The sequence below is a fragment of the Volvox carteri genome (genome assembly GCF_000143455.1).
Source record: "Volvox carteri f. nagariensis unplaced genomic scaffold VOLCAscaffold_7, whole genome shotgun sequence".
NCBI lineage: Eukaryota > Viridiplantae > Chlorophyta > Chlorophyceae > Chlamydomonadales > Volvocaceae > Volvox > Volvox carteri.
In genome coordinates, this window is record NW_003307550.1 from 2,157,267 (window position 1) to 2,170,044 (window position 12,778).

The following is a 12,778-nucleotide window of genomic DNA, read 5'->3' on the forward strand; positions in this document are numbered from 1 at the left end:
GCCGCCATTTCCGGTCAGGCCGGCCGCAGCCGCCGCCGCCACTGCAGCCGTGGCGGCGGCGGCGGCATCCCATTGGTTAGAGCCGGTGGCAGAGGGGAGCAGCACAGCGTAACCTCCGCCGCTGCTGCCGCCGGCGCCACCGCTGGCGGCAGAAACGGAGGCTGTCTGGTTAGCCGGTAGTACGGCGGCAGTTCCAAAGTCCGCGAGGAGGTGTTCACCTACAGAGTTGCGGAGGGGTAACTTAACCGTTTTACTGTACCCTAGCAGATACAGCCATGGGATGAATAAACGTATGAGGAATAAGATGGTGTAAGGGGATTTTCGCCCGGGGGAGTATCTCCGGACATGTACGCCCGAGCTGCAGCCCTAGCGCCTCCCCCCACCCCCTAAACCTAAACCCGCTCCCAATCCCAATTCTCGCCAAGCTCCCACGCATACCTGTTCCGTACGCATCGTACAGCCCCGCCGCCATCGCCCCAGACGGCGCGAGCGCAACCATGCCCATCATGCCGCGGCCGTGACCCCCAGCTCCCATGCGGCTGCCGTCGCCACCGCCACCGCCGCCGCCGCCGCCGCCGCCAACGACCGGTACCTGTCCCGCGTGCATAAGCCCCGGATGCGGCCCGGCGGCCGTCCCAGCCGCCACCGCGGCCCCTGGCACTTGCGCCGGGGCGCCGCTCACGCCCACAGACATGTTTACCCCCATGCTAGCACCGATGCCCGCTCCCAACGCGGACCCGTCCACGATCTGCAAGCCCTCCATGGCAGCTGGTAGTGACAGGACCGTTAGGCCGCTACTGCCAGCGCTGCCAGCGCCACCGTCGCCGCCGACGTTAACGAAGCGCTGGGTGTACGGCATAGCGCCAAGTGGCGCTGCCTGCTGCCGGGACAGGAATGGAAGGACGGGATGGATGGATGTGGGGAAGGAAGGGACACATACATACACACATACACACATACACACATACACACATACACACATACACACCAACCTACAGTCCTCGCACATCACCGTCAGAGCCGCACCTGTCCCAGCGTCGTCGCCGCCGCATACATGCTCGCCGCCGACACCACCATCCGGCTGCTCCGCGCCTTCGCCTTACGCACCACCAGGGGGCGATCTTGTGCCCCGGATGGGTCTGGAAACACCGGTCTGAGGTTAAACTGCAGGATAGCGCGCTCCGCGTCTTCGCGCGTGGCGTACCACACGAAGGCCGAGCCTTTGGGCTCGCGCGTCACCTTGTCGTACATAATGACGAGCTCCACCACCTGCACAGTAGATGCAGTACTAATCGTGATAACTTAGTGATCAGAGGGCAGCTGGAGCTATAGCAAAAGGATGGAACGTACACATACATAACTCTTAGCCGTAGATGTTTGCTGTTGTGTGCGTGTGTGCTAGGGGATTCTGGAGTGACAGTACAGAGAAGAAATATTCCTTTTTCAGTACTTTGATACTACATATGTTTTTCCATTTAAAACATGCATGAGGCATAACCCGGGAGTGAGTGAGAGGGTGGCGGGGCCTGGGGGCTGGGGCCTGGGGGCTGGGTTCAGGATCGATGCATTGCTGGCGCTCATCATTTGGTCAGGATATAGGGTCAAACCGGCAGCCCAAACACCACAACCCGGCAGTAAACGGCACCCCGCACCGTTAGCATCACCGCGGCCTGCCCTGCTCCGTAGATGCCCTGCACCCCGCACCGTTTCCTGAATCGTGCGTACCGTACCGTACCGTACCTTTCCAATGCTTTGGAACAAGGCCAGCAGGTGTTTCTCCGTGCATCCTCTGGGAATGTTACCAATGAACAGCTTGACGACATCGGGATTGCAGCCCGGCGGCGGAAGCTCTAGGGGGGGCCCGCCCGCGGAATCCGCGGCCGGGAAGACGGTAAGGTCGGCTATCAGGCCGCCGCCGCCGCCGCCGCCGCCGCCAGCTCCGCTGTTATTGCCCAGCGGCGGGTGCGCCGCCGCCACTGCCGGAGGCTGCAGGTGCCCCGCTGGCGGCGGTTCCGCAACGATTGTGAGCCCGGCGCCGGGGCCGACGGCGCCGCCGCCGCTAGTGGAGGCGGAGGCGACCCTTGCAGGCTGTGCGCCCAACTGTATCACTGTTTGCACTGACAGCACGGAACGGGGGACGCGTGCAATGTCACAGTCAAGCGAAGCGTCCACGGAGGAGGCAGCAGCAGCAGCAGTTGCACAGCAGCAGCACAGCAGTAGCACAGTAGGGGAGGCAGCAGCAACAGCAGCAGCAGTAGCAGATGCAGCAACAGCAGCTGCAGGGGTAATGAAGTAATGATGAGACAGCAAACAGGCGGACACCAGCACCGCCAGCCATGGCGACACGGCGGATGCACATTCATGGAGAACTTAGAAAATTGCCCAATCCCGTTTGCAACTCCCATTTTGCCTGCACGGGTCCGTCGTCCCTTGCTCTCCCCCCACCTCCCCTTCCACCTAGCCCGGCGCATATCCGTCCAGATGGACCCGACATCATCCCGAATTTAGGGCAAGCTACATCAATGTCGCACATCTGGGATCGGTTCGGCTCAATCCTGGGAGGACTCCCAGGTCCCTGAGAACGCCCTCCTGTGCTCCCCTTCTTGTTCCCTTCTTGTACCCACATTGCTGCTGGTGGTGCTGGTGGTGCTGGTGCTGGTGCTGGTGCTGCTGGTGCTGGTGCTGCTGGTGCTGCTGGTGGTGCTGGTGCTGTACCGTCTGGTATGATAACTGTTGTTGCTGCTGGTTCCGGTGCTCCTGCTGCTCCTGTTGTTGTTGTTGTTGTTGTTGCTGTTGTTGCTGTTGTTGCTGTTGTTGCGGCTGCTGCTGCTGGGGGTCTGGTGGCGGCCCCTGGCCGCCCAGCAGCGCCCCGATGCTGCTGGAGGGAAGGGGTGTTTGCCGAATGTTGGCAAGGTGCTGCTCGCGGCGGCGCCGCTGTAACGCGGTGTCCATCCACTACAGCGGTAGGTAGGTGGACATATCAGGCGGGTGGGTGGGTGGGTCGGCATCAATGGTATCACCGCAGAGATAGGGCGGCGGAGGGGAGACACTTGCAAGTGGGGAGGTAGTACAGGTGGACAGGTGGACAGATAGATAGATAGATAGATAGATAGATAGATAGATAGATAGATAGATAGATGGATGGATGGATGGATGGATGGATGGATGGATGGATGGATGGATGGATGGATGGATGGATGGATGGATGGATGGATGGATGGATGGATGGATGGATGGATGGATGGATAGAGGCGAGATGGCAGCGGCAGCAAAGGCTGCTCGCTTCCTCAAAATCAAGGAAATTCCTAAGCAGTGGTCAAGCTGAGGCTTGCAAAGCGCTTCGGTAAGGTTGCGAATCCCAAGCAACCAGATCTGGCCACTCCTGACGCGCGCGCGATATGCCTGTCGTGTGCTTTCCTAAGTTACTCGCAAGATTGCCCACTGACTTGAACGCTAACGGGTTGTGTTTCGCTTCTCTGGAATCGTTGTTCGTCCCCTCATCCTCCGTATCCACATCCACACCCATTACCCCTACCACCACCACCCACTACCATTCACCCTCCTCACCCACCCACCACCACCCACTACCATTCACCCTCCTCACCCACCCACCACCACCCACTACCATTCACCCTCCTCACCCACCCACCACCACCCACTACCATTCACCCTCCTCACCCACCCACCACCACCCACTACCATTCACCCACCCATCACCACCAACTGCCACCCACCTTGACTACCATGGGGCAGTCCATGCCCTCCCACACATGAATGCCGTCGAGAGCTGCAATGGCGGCCACTGCGTCAGAGTGCTGCGACATGGTCACCAGTCCACAGCCCTAGGTAGGTCCGCCGGCGTGTCAGGGAGGGGTGGGTTCGGGGTGTGCCAGGGGTGCTCGTGCCGTTGCTATTGCAGAGACGTTAAGTGGCCGGGATGGCTACATATCGACACAGCGGGAAATTGGTTGCCTGGTGAGCTCCTCAAGCTGAGGGATCAGCTCCGTTTTCCTTAGTTAGCTAGTTCATCCTGCCGGCTCAGCCACGGCACCTGAAGCCGCATCTAGCAGGTTTACAAGGATTCCTGAGTGTAGACTGTCTCGCTGGCTTGGTAGCAGTACAAATAGCGCCTAGATAAGCTCTGTCCGCTTGAGCTCTATGTGTCGACGGGGTTGGCCCTGCCAGCCGGGTAGTGGCATGGCCTGTTCAAGCCCTCTCATAGCTGCTAATCGGCAGGTGAGCCACCATACGTGTCTACCGATGGCTAGAGGGTCGGGAGCACCCTCGGCCCGTCCCGGCACCATACCGTTCATTGACCAGATGGGTGTTGACATACAGATAAACGCAGAGGTCTGTTGTATCATGTTGCCCTATCAGGAAAGGACTTAGGGTTTAGAGCTATTGGCACAGAGGCCAGCATCCGCCAGCTGGAGATACCCGAGATGTCCAGACCGTGATGTGACATATTCACTTTAGAATCATTTATTGACCGGACGTGGTCGGAACAACAAAGGTTACCTTCTCACTCAAACCTCCTCTCAGATCTATCCTCAAATCTACCCGTAAGCCAATCTGCCTACCTAACCACCACCACCTGTAAATACGTGCATTTCCTGCCTACCTACCTACCTACCTACCTACCTACCTACCTACCAACCAACCTACCAACCTGCATACATATACACATACGTGTATGCCTATGGCTCACTGCTGCCACTTACACCCCCCCATACACACCTACCCACCCCACACATACACGCCATACCCGGGCCCCGTGGGCCGTTCCCACCTTGGTTGTAGGTGCACCTTGAAAGGCCCGGAACAAGTTTATGTCGTACACCTTGCCGAAGCGCGAGAACAGGCGGCGCACGTCGTCCTCTGTTGTAGACCGGAGGACCTTCGCGAAGAACAGCTGCCGCGGGCAGGTGGGCGGAATACGGATCGGATTGGGGCCCAAGTAGGGAGAGCCAGCAGCAGCCAGCAGCAGATGATCGATTTAGGATGTGCGGAGGGGTGAAGGGATGAGGTAAGTTGCGTGCATCGTACTTGTTCGCGGAAGTGGACGAAAACTAGAGCCACACAGGCGGGTGGTGGCAGGACGCGGTGCCCATGCGCGCAAACGACCGAAGTACACATGGAAGGAGGAAGAAGAGGAAAGGTCTCTGTGGGCGGAACTGCATGTCCGTGTGTCCTTACTGCATGTCGCACGTTGCACCCACCATCCGATTCTCCGCATTGGCATCGTCCATAGCCTTCTTCTTACGCTGTTGCAAGTCCGGATCAGCCCAACGAACTGAAATGGCGGTTCCCGTGCTCTGGTACACCAAGACAAGGCAGGAGAGCAATTCAGAAGAAACACACAGCACAACGGAAGGATATCCGGCCGCGGTAGAAACCAACCGAGCCAGCCGCGGGAACGGAAAGAGAAGGAGACCCTTGAATGAATAAATGAATGAATGAATGTATGCATGCAAGTATGCTCATGTCATCTTACATGCTGTTACACACACCCTCAGTCTTGGCCGTGGTTTCGCTCAATAGTAGACAGGGACAGTGGAAATCTCGTTGATCCATTAGCGCACCGCCAATTAGACGACAAGGCATTTGGCTAACCCTAATAAGAAAGTCGCGGTTACACGCGGGTGCTTTCAAGTCGTCCGGCTGTTTCACCGTTCTGGGCAAGGTAACGTACACACGTACACACGCGCACACAGACATAAACAAACACAGCCACAGCATAAGGAATCTGAAGACCGCCGCACAGCGCGACGAATCCTTCGCTGCTTCTCTCTCTCCGTCTTGCTGTCTGTCTGCTGTCGTGTCGCAGCACACACGAAAACATACGCCTCAGGTGTGCATGTGCCTAAAATCCATGTCATGCATTCCGCGTCGTGCACACCACGCGCACACCACGCGCACACCACGCGCACACCACGCGCACACCACCAATATCCTACGATATAACCAGCCGTCCTATCGGCACACTGACCAACAACAACTAACAGCCAGCTAACTAACTTACATCGAACACGTGCCGCTCGTCGAGGTTCTCCATAGCTGCGATGGCCGCCTCCCGGGTCCTCATCTGTACATGGCGCCCCGGGTGTGATTGCATGGTGCAGGTGAAGTGGAGGACGCCGCAACACGGTGTGTGTGTGTGTGGGGGGGGGGGGAATTGAGAGATTGGGGAATTCGTGGACGCACATGGACGTGTGTAAGGGAAATATGGAGAAGATGCCTCAGAAGCTTCAGATGGGCAAGCAACCAAGGAGCCAACGTTGTCTGTCAATCTGTCGGTCTGTCGCCCCCTTACGCACATTGACACGGCCCCCGACATGGCCTTTGGCAGGTCCAGCGGCATTTGCATCCGTCCGTATGTGAGGTAGGAGAGATGGAGGGAGAGGCGGAGGGAAGGTGTGTGCGTGTGTGTGTAAGTTTTTTTTGTGCCATATCGATCTGGGCCTGACGCTGCTTAGGGGCACCTAACCGTATACCCCAACGGGAACGACCGCCGAAGCACTCTCCTCCTGTATGTATGTATGTATGTATGTATGTATGTATGTATGTATGTATGTATGTATGTATGTATGATGTATGTATGACGTATGTATGTATGTATGTATGTATGTATGTATGTATGTATGTATGTATGTATGTATGTATGTATGTATGTATGTATGTATGTATGTATGTATGTATGTATGTATGTGAACACGGGTACTAATGGCTCGCAAGAGGGATCGGGCCATTCCCTAGGGTTTCGGTCCTCACCTCTATGAAGCCGCAACCTTTGCTTCTGCCTGATCTACGGCACTTGAACACGTTAATGGTCTCCACCTCTCCATACGCGAGGAAAAGCGACAAAATCTCATCCTCCTGCGTTTTCGGACATGTTTTTTTGCGTTGTGCCTTGCCATTGTAAAGACATGCATACATGGAAAGGAACCGCGACAAGGGGCACTGGGCAGGAGCATTCACACCTCGTACGCAACATGGTGGCATACCTTGAGGGTTAGGGGAACCCTGGAGAAGAAGATCTGACGGTTGCCTGAAGGGCCCTCTCCAGCTTGAACGTATGAATGGTTCTTTGCAAAGCGGACCTGTATGTATAATACATACATACATACGTATGAGTGTCATGGACTTCACGAAAGAAGACAGACACGCCACAAAGAGGGTACCCCTCTATCCCACACGCCTTGCTTTTATGTCTTCAAGTGGTTCCTTATCCTTTGCTGTCTTCATGGCCTCATGGCCTCGTGCATCAAGCAGCCCATGTGTTTGGTCTGGGGCGTAGCTGCCCGGCGGACTCCCTCCCACCCGCCCTCGTCAACACCTACCTAGCTGCCTAACACGGCAGGCTCCTAACTGCAAAGCCAAAGCCCACAAAAAAGGCCCAACAGCCCTTCAAACCCTTCAAACACGCAGACCCATGTATGTCCCAGGTCCCCTCACCCTTTCACATCCACCACTTCATCCCCCCATGTCATCAGACGCCAAATTTGCCTCAGCGCCGCAGCTTGCGACCCACCTCCAGCGGGGTCTGAGACCCTGGCAGCATGAGTTGCCGGTCGAATTTCTGGATGGCTGCCTCCGCTTCCTCCAACGTTAGATAGCTCACGAACGCACAGCCCCGGGACTTGCCCGAGGTACGGTCACGCAGGACGGCCAGGTCCCGGACCACGCCACACTGCGTGTACGGCACGTACAGTACGTACGGGGCCATAAAGTTATATATCTTCAAATGCATTTACTTATTTATACATTCCTACATTGCATGTGGCAAGCTTGCGCTCGTAAGGTCAAGGCGAACCAGGGCCCCTGGTGGATCCAAGCTGTGTTTTTTTTACAGGGCATATGAAATATGCCGTTCGGACTTTACACTTTAGCCTGTTTACGACTGTGGTCTATTGGAAAATTGAAATGGCCCGTCGGGAATGCAACCTTTTGCACCCAGGAGAGCACACATGTGTAAAAAGATGGAGTTGTTATGTTTCCCGACCTAGGTGGGTACGGCTGCCAGCCAATCCTTCCTTACCTGTTCGAAGTACTCGCGTAGAGTGGCCTCCACTGCGGTCCGCGGCACCGAACCCACAAACAAACGGTGGAGCGGGGGGGGGTCCCCTGATTCTGAACCCGCCGGCTGCGTAGAGAGCTCCGCCGGCGGCGGCTGAGAAGCGGACTCCAATTGCTGGGAGGGGGGCCGAAATGGAGGAAAGGGATCCGCGGGGGGCGCGGTTGCACAAATCTGATGTATCCCGATGACACGATTGTAACATTTTTAGAAGTGGCAACAAATAAAAGGATCGATCGGGTTCAGTTCAGAGCATGCAAGAGATCAATGTGAGACAAACACGGCGGCGTTGAGAAAATGATGATGGGATGCCAGTGGCCATGGAGGGGGGATGCATTGTACAGCAAAATCCTGGACGTCAACGGTGCCTACAGCTCATCGACGAAAGTATTTTCCACGCTTCAGAAAGTTCATGTTGAAGTGTACCGGCTTCATAAAGACGCTCGCGGTTGCTAATTTGACAGAACGCGGGCACAGGCCTTCGTATGGCTGACGGGTAGCGGACGATGGAACGGCGCACTGCTGTTTGCCCCGACATCGGTTAACGAGACCGTAAGTAACCAGAAGAAATCCCAGGAAGCTTTGTGAATTGGGAGGTCGGAAAGCCGCGATGTGGAGCGATGGTGGACGCTGTTGGATGTGTTTAGTTAGATGCAGCACCAAAGAAAAGTCCACAAGACAGTGCAGCGAGAGAATGCTGCTCGATTATTTTGTTTAAATTGGGGTTGTGGAGATATGATTAGGAGATATCCGCGTCGTTCCAGCAAGCAGCGAAGGCTCCATGTGGGCTCGCTGCCCCGGACGCGAGCTGCCTGAGTCCGCGATCGCTGCCACTGTGCCTCAGTTGGACAATTATTGCAGCGATTATAAATTTCCAAGCAAATGCCAAACATGCCCCTTCGTGTCTGGTACGCCCACATCAGCGCACCGACACCGTATGGCGTGATTAAACGATGCAGTGTGCCACGTCTCACTGTGCTCAATTTGAGACTGGACAATAAAGTTAGGCCAGAGTAACAGTTCGAGTCTAGAATCTCTGGACCTGCCACGACTGCATCGCTATGTTGAGCTTACTAATATACGCATACAAAGAGAAATGCCCCAAAATGATTACTTTTATATTCATCTTACGAAGCAAAATCTATAATCCCTTCCCTTTCCCCGCTCCCCCTTGCACCGAGCGTAAAAGTACGTCCTTCGATTGACCCCGAACTCAAATATCCGGGACTTACCATAATAAGTCAATATGTAAAATACGCAGAAAGTTAGGAACGCAGTGCGTGACGAAACGATACCGGTCTCTGCAATTCTGCAGAGAAGCGGAAAGTCCAGCCCTTCAGGGGTCGCAAAGCATGGAGGTGACCTCATCGCTAATAAGCAGGCCTGGTATGGCTGGTTCTCTCATAGCGAGCGCCACTTGTTTTGTCCGTAAATTGTTGCGTAATGTGAGCGGCAAATCGCTGTGGCTGACTGTGGGTCCTTCAAAAATATAGTGAGGTTGTGTGGGAGGAAAGAGGTGGATCCCATGTAAGAGTCATTCGCCGGTCTCATCGTGTTGCCGTACTGGCCTGCGGCGACGAGGGCCCATCCTGGATTCAAGTAAAGCTGACGCACCGCGGAAAATCCAGATTTTAATACGTTTGTAGCTTTAAGAGTAAGCAAGCTACGCAAATGGTTCCAGGTTAGTCGGTGGACGAGCTGTCGCAAGCCAAAAATGAATACCGCGTTGTAGCGGAGCTTTGGGACGTGCATACTTGTCTTCATATGTGTGACGACCCCGAAGCCTCCATTTCGCCTTGCATGCTCTCCTTCAACCAACTCCAGGAGCTTGCTCTCTTAATCGGCAATAATACTACACATAAATAATTGAACTGTCATTTCTATGTCCACGGATACATAGCGGGAAAACAGTCACAAATGCGCCGAACCATTTTTTCGTCGTATCGTCCCAGACATCATACGTCCCTTATGATTGCGGGGCAGCTTGTAAATAGGATCATCAATAAGAAAATTGATCACAAGAAAATTGATGAATCGGTGTGGGAGCTATCTTTACGAAGATATGATGTTCGCGTACGTCCCTTTGACGTACTGTAGCATAACAGATCGCCACGACGGAACATGCGCCATAGGTGATGTAATAATTTGAAGCCAGAATCATCAAATAAAAACTGCGACTCTTGAAATTGGCTTTTCGTAGTTTGTCCCATGAAACTGCCGCTGCAGTTGCCTGCAGTACGGAGCGAACGCAATGTCGCAGCTGCCACCCGTGTAATACAACGAGTCGCAGATCCATGCAGAAACCAGCCTATCCTCTTAATCAAAAGCCCTGCTGAAAGGTCGTGTGTGCGTTGACGAATCGATGTAAGATGCGCCGAATTGCGATATGGGGTTGAGGAACTTGGTCACAAGGAAAAGAGACACCGCAGGATGGTACGCGTACAGAACCGCCGGGAGCCGTTACGCCAATGAGACAATTTGTGCCTTCCGCGACGCGATAATGATCGGGCCCGTCGTCGAGCGCCACGGCTACCACAGTGACAAAGCCGCAAGTTAAGATTTTTGTGTCGGAACCGTCCTTTGCCATATAAGGCATATATGGAAGAGATCGTCTAGTAAGAGTATCCCGACGGCATTGGTCGGGCGGCGTGGCGGGAGGCTTGCAGCCGGGTCGGTTAATAAAAACAACTCCCGACTGCAACCCCTTCCCGCTCCCTCCTCCTCGTCCTCCTCCACCTCTTTCTCCTGATTTCATGGAGTATCAAAGAGGAGCCCTCTGCGTCTCCTGCGCTCTTGCACCTTCCCTTTTTTAACCTCAGTAACCCCCAGTAACCGGCTGAGGCCCAGACCAGACAAGGCCATGTCTTTCCCACGCAGAGGCGCTCCCGCCAGCACCATGCAAAGGCATCAAAATTTACATCGACCTATATCCTAAAAACTGGTTTCGGGGCCCCTCACCTGCGGCAGTCCGCCTGCTGCATTGGTGGCTGCGGAGGGCTTCGGCGACTTTGCTACCAATTCTGGCCTTACCTCAAGTTGGGTAAAAGAACCCAAGTTGGTCATCGGTCGATCGATATGTAACAAACCACTCCAGACACTTAAATCTCTTTATGTGAAGGGGCCAATGGGCAGCCCTGCGTGCACGTTCAGTTCCAAACACCCCCAGACGTTCCCATGCCTAGGGTCTTTAGGCCTCTCCACAGCGAAGTCTCTCTAGGAGGATATGATATCAAAAGCACGGGAAAAACCTTGCTAGGGGAAAAGGGGAGCCACAATAAACTCGCCCCTGAACGCTGGCCTGTACTGCGCGTTGACCTACCCGACGCGGCCCGAGGCCTCCCGTTTTCCCCCTTGGGGGGGTGTCACTACGGGGGATGGCAACCCTTTGGCTAACCTTTGGGTGGAACCCCTCGGCGGATTCTGAATGGTTCAACAGGACGTGTAGTGCTGTGTTCCTTTGTGTTCTGTTGTGTTCCGGACCCGCATGGCTGGGGAGAAGACGACGCAAGACGGGACAGTGCTTATGTTGGTTAGGTTGGTAGGAGTAGTGTGATAGGCGTGGATCCATGGTTTTGACCAATGTACGAGTAACTGTGGGATATTAACCTTGTTTATCACTACCTGGGTTCACGGGGTAATGTTGCATGTCCGGTGATATGCTCCCATAAAGCGGCAGAGTAGCCATGCAGGATGCAGCACCAGCAGCCGACGACGGCGTTCGGCGGCTACCTGGTCGAACATAAGGTGCAGCCCGGGAGAAATTCAGGGGAGGTAAGTCGACCTACCTACCTACCTACCTACCCACATGCAAAACAGACAGATAGATACACGTGACAGTTAAGTAGACACGGCAGACGGACCAGCAGACGTGTAGACATTGGATCCAACAGGCTGGTCAAACCAATGAAGAGGTGTAAATCAGGCAATCAGGCCGCATGCAGGGCGCTCCGCCGTACCTCTTTCGCCCTCATACAACTAACGACAACCAAAAAACGAAAGCCAAGTAACGACGTTCCAACTACCAACCCACTTGCACGGACCAACCACCACACGCCCCATCCTCCGCGTATATCTTCGAACGAATGTTCCCACCTGGGTTGGGGATGGAGACGGTGGAGACTAGGATGTGGGGCCCTTTCACGTGCTACGCAGCCCCACGGGCAATTACTTGATTACCCCGGGTAACTGTCGCTTGTTGGCGCATTTTTGGCCTGTACTGCTGCTACCACCAGGACTGATTATTGTTAACCCTATTCAAACAATCCAAAAGTTCACGGAAACTGGAATACGTGAAATGTACCTACAGCAAATTTCCAGGCGCTATCCGAAGCCTGGAATGGCGATTCCGGGGCCCTGGTTATATGTGTGTGGTTATAAATGCGAAAGTATACGGTCAGCTATGAGCATAAATCTATGAGTTCACCATCAGTAAAGGAGCGAAACCTTGTAACATGACGGGAAGTTTGGATGGCCGTTTGGAAGAATTGCGCACCAGTCGAGTCGCTCTGAGGACGCAGTACTGTCGAAACTGTCTCCGATGCTAGCTGCAACGAGCTTTTAGGTTTCAAGGTTAGGAGTTAAGTGAAAGAGGGGTGCTTTGGCTGCAAGCTGGTCAAATCTTCAAAGCTACGGGCTGGTCTGTGCTTGCGTCGATTAAAGGAGAGCCTCCTTATCAGGCAACCTGCGACAGTCGTCCATACCGCA

The 12,778-nt window shown here is 54.7% G+C and overlaps 1 protein-coding gene across 1 annotated transcript in view; it reads right to left on the reverse strand.

Annotated features, from left to right (window-relative positions):
- The window catches only part of VOLCADRAFT_88093 (uncharacterized protein), a gene marked incomplete at both ends in the record, with an annotated part of 31,627 nt that extends 22,318 nt beyond the window's left edge, over positions 1-9,309 (reverse strand). Inside the window, 14 exons of the mRNA XM_002947772.1 lie at positions 43-218; positions 439-877; positions 1,027-1,269; positions 1,741-2,117; positions 2,625-2,955; positions 3,735-3,842; positions 4,790-4,912; positions 5,220-5,315; positions 6,023-6,085; positions 6,772-6,876; positions 6,981-7,100; positions 7,532-7,690; positions 8,039-8,191; positions 9,307-9,309. Of these exons, the coding sequence (XP_002947818.1) occupies positions 43-218; positions 439-877; positions 1,027-1,269; positions 1,741-2,117; positions 2,625-2,955; positions 3,735-3,842; positions 4,790-4,912; positions 5,220-5,315; positions 6,023-6,085; positions 6,772-6,876; positions 6,981-7,100; positions 7,532-7,690; positions 8,039-8,191; positions 9,307-9,309 (2,496 nt within the window). The remainder of the gene's footprint in view (positions 1-42; positions 219-438; positions 878-1,026; positions 1,270-1,740; positions 2,118-2,624; positions 2,956-3,734; positions 3,843-4,789; positions 4,913-5,219; positions 5,316-6,022; positions 6,086-6,771; positions 6,877-6,980; positions 7,101-7,531; positions 7,691-8,038; positions 8,192-9,306) is intronic.
- Positions 9,310-12,778: the final 3,469 nt, after the last annotated feature.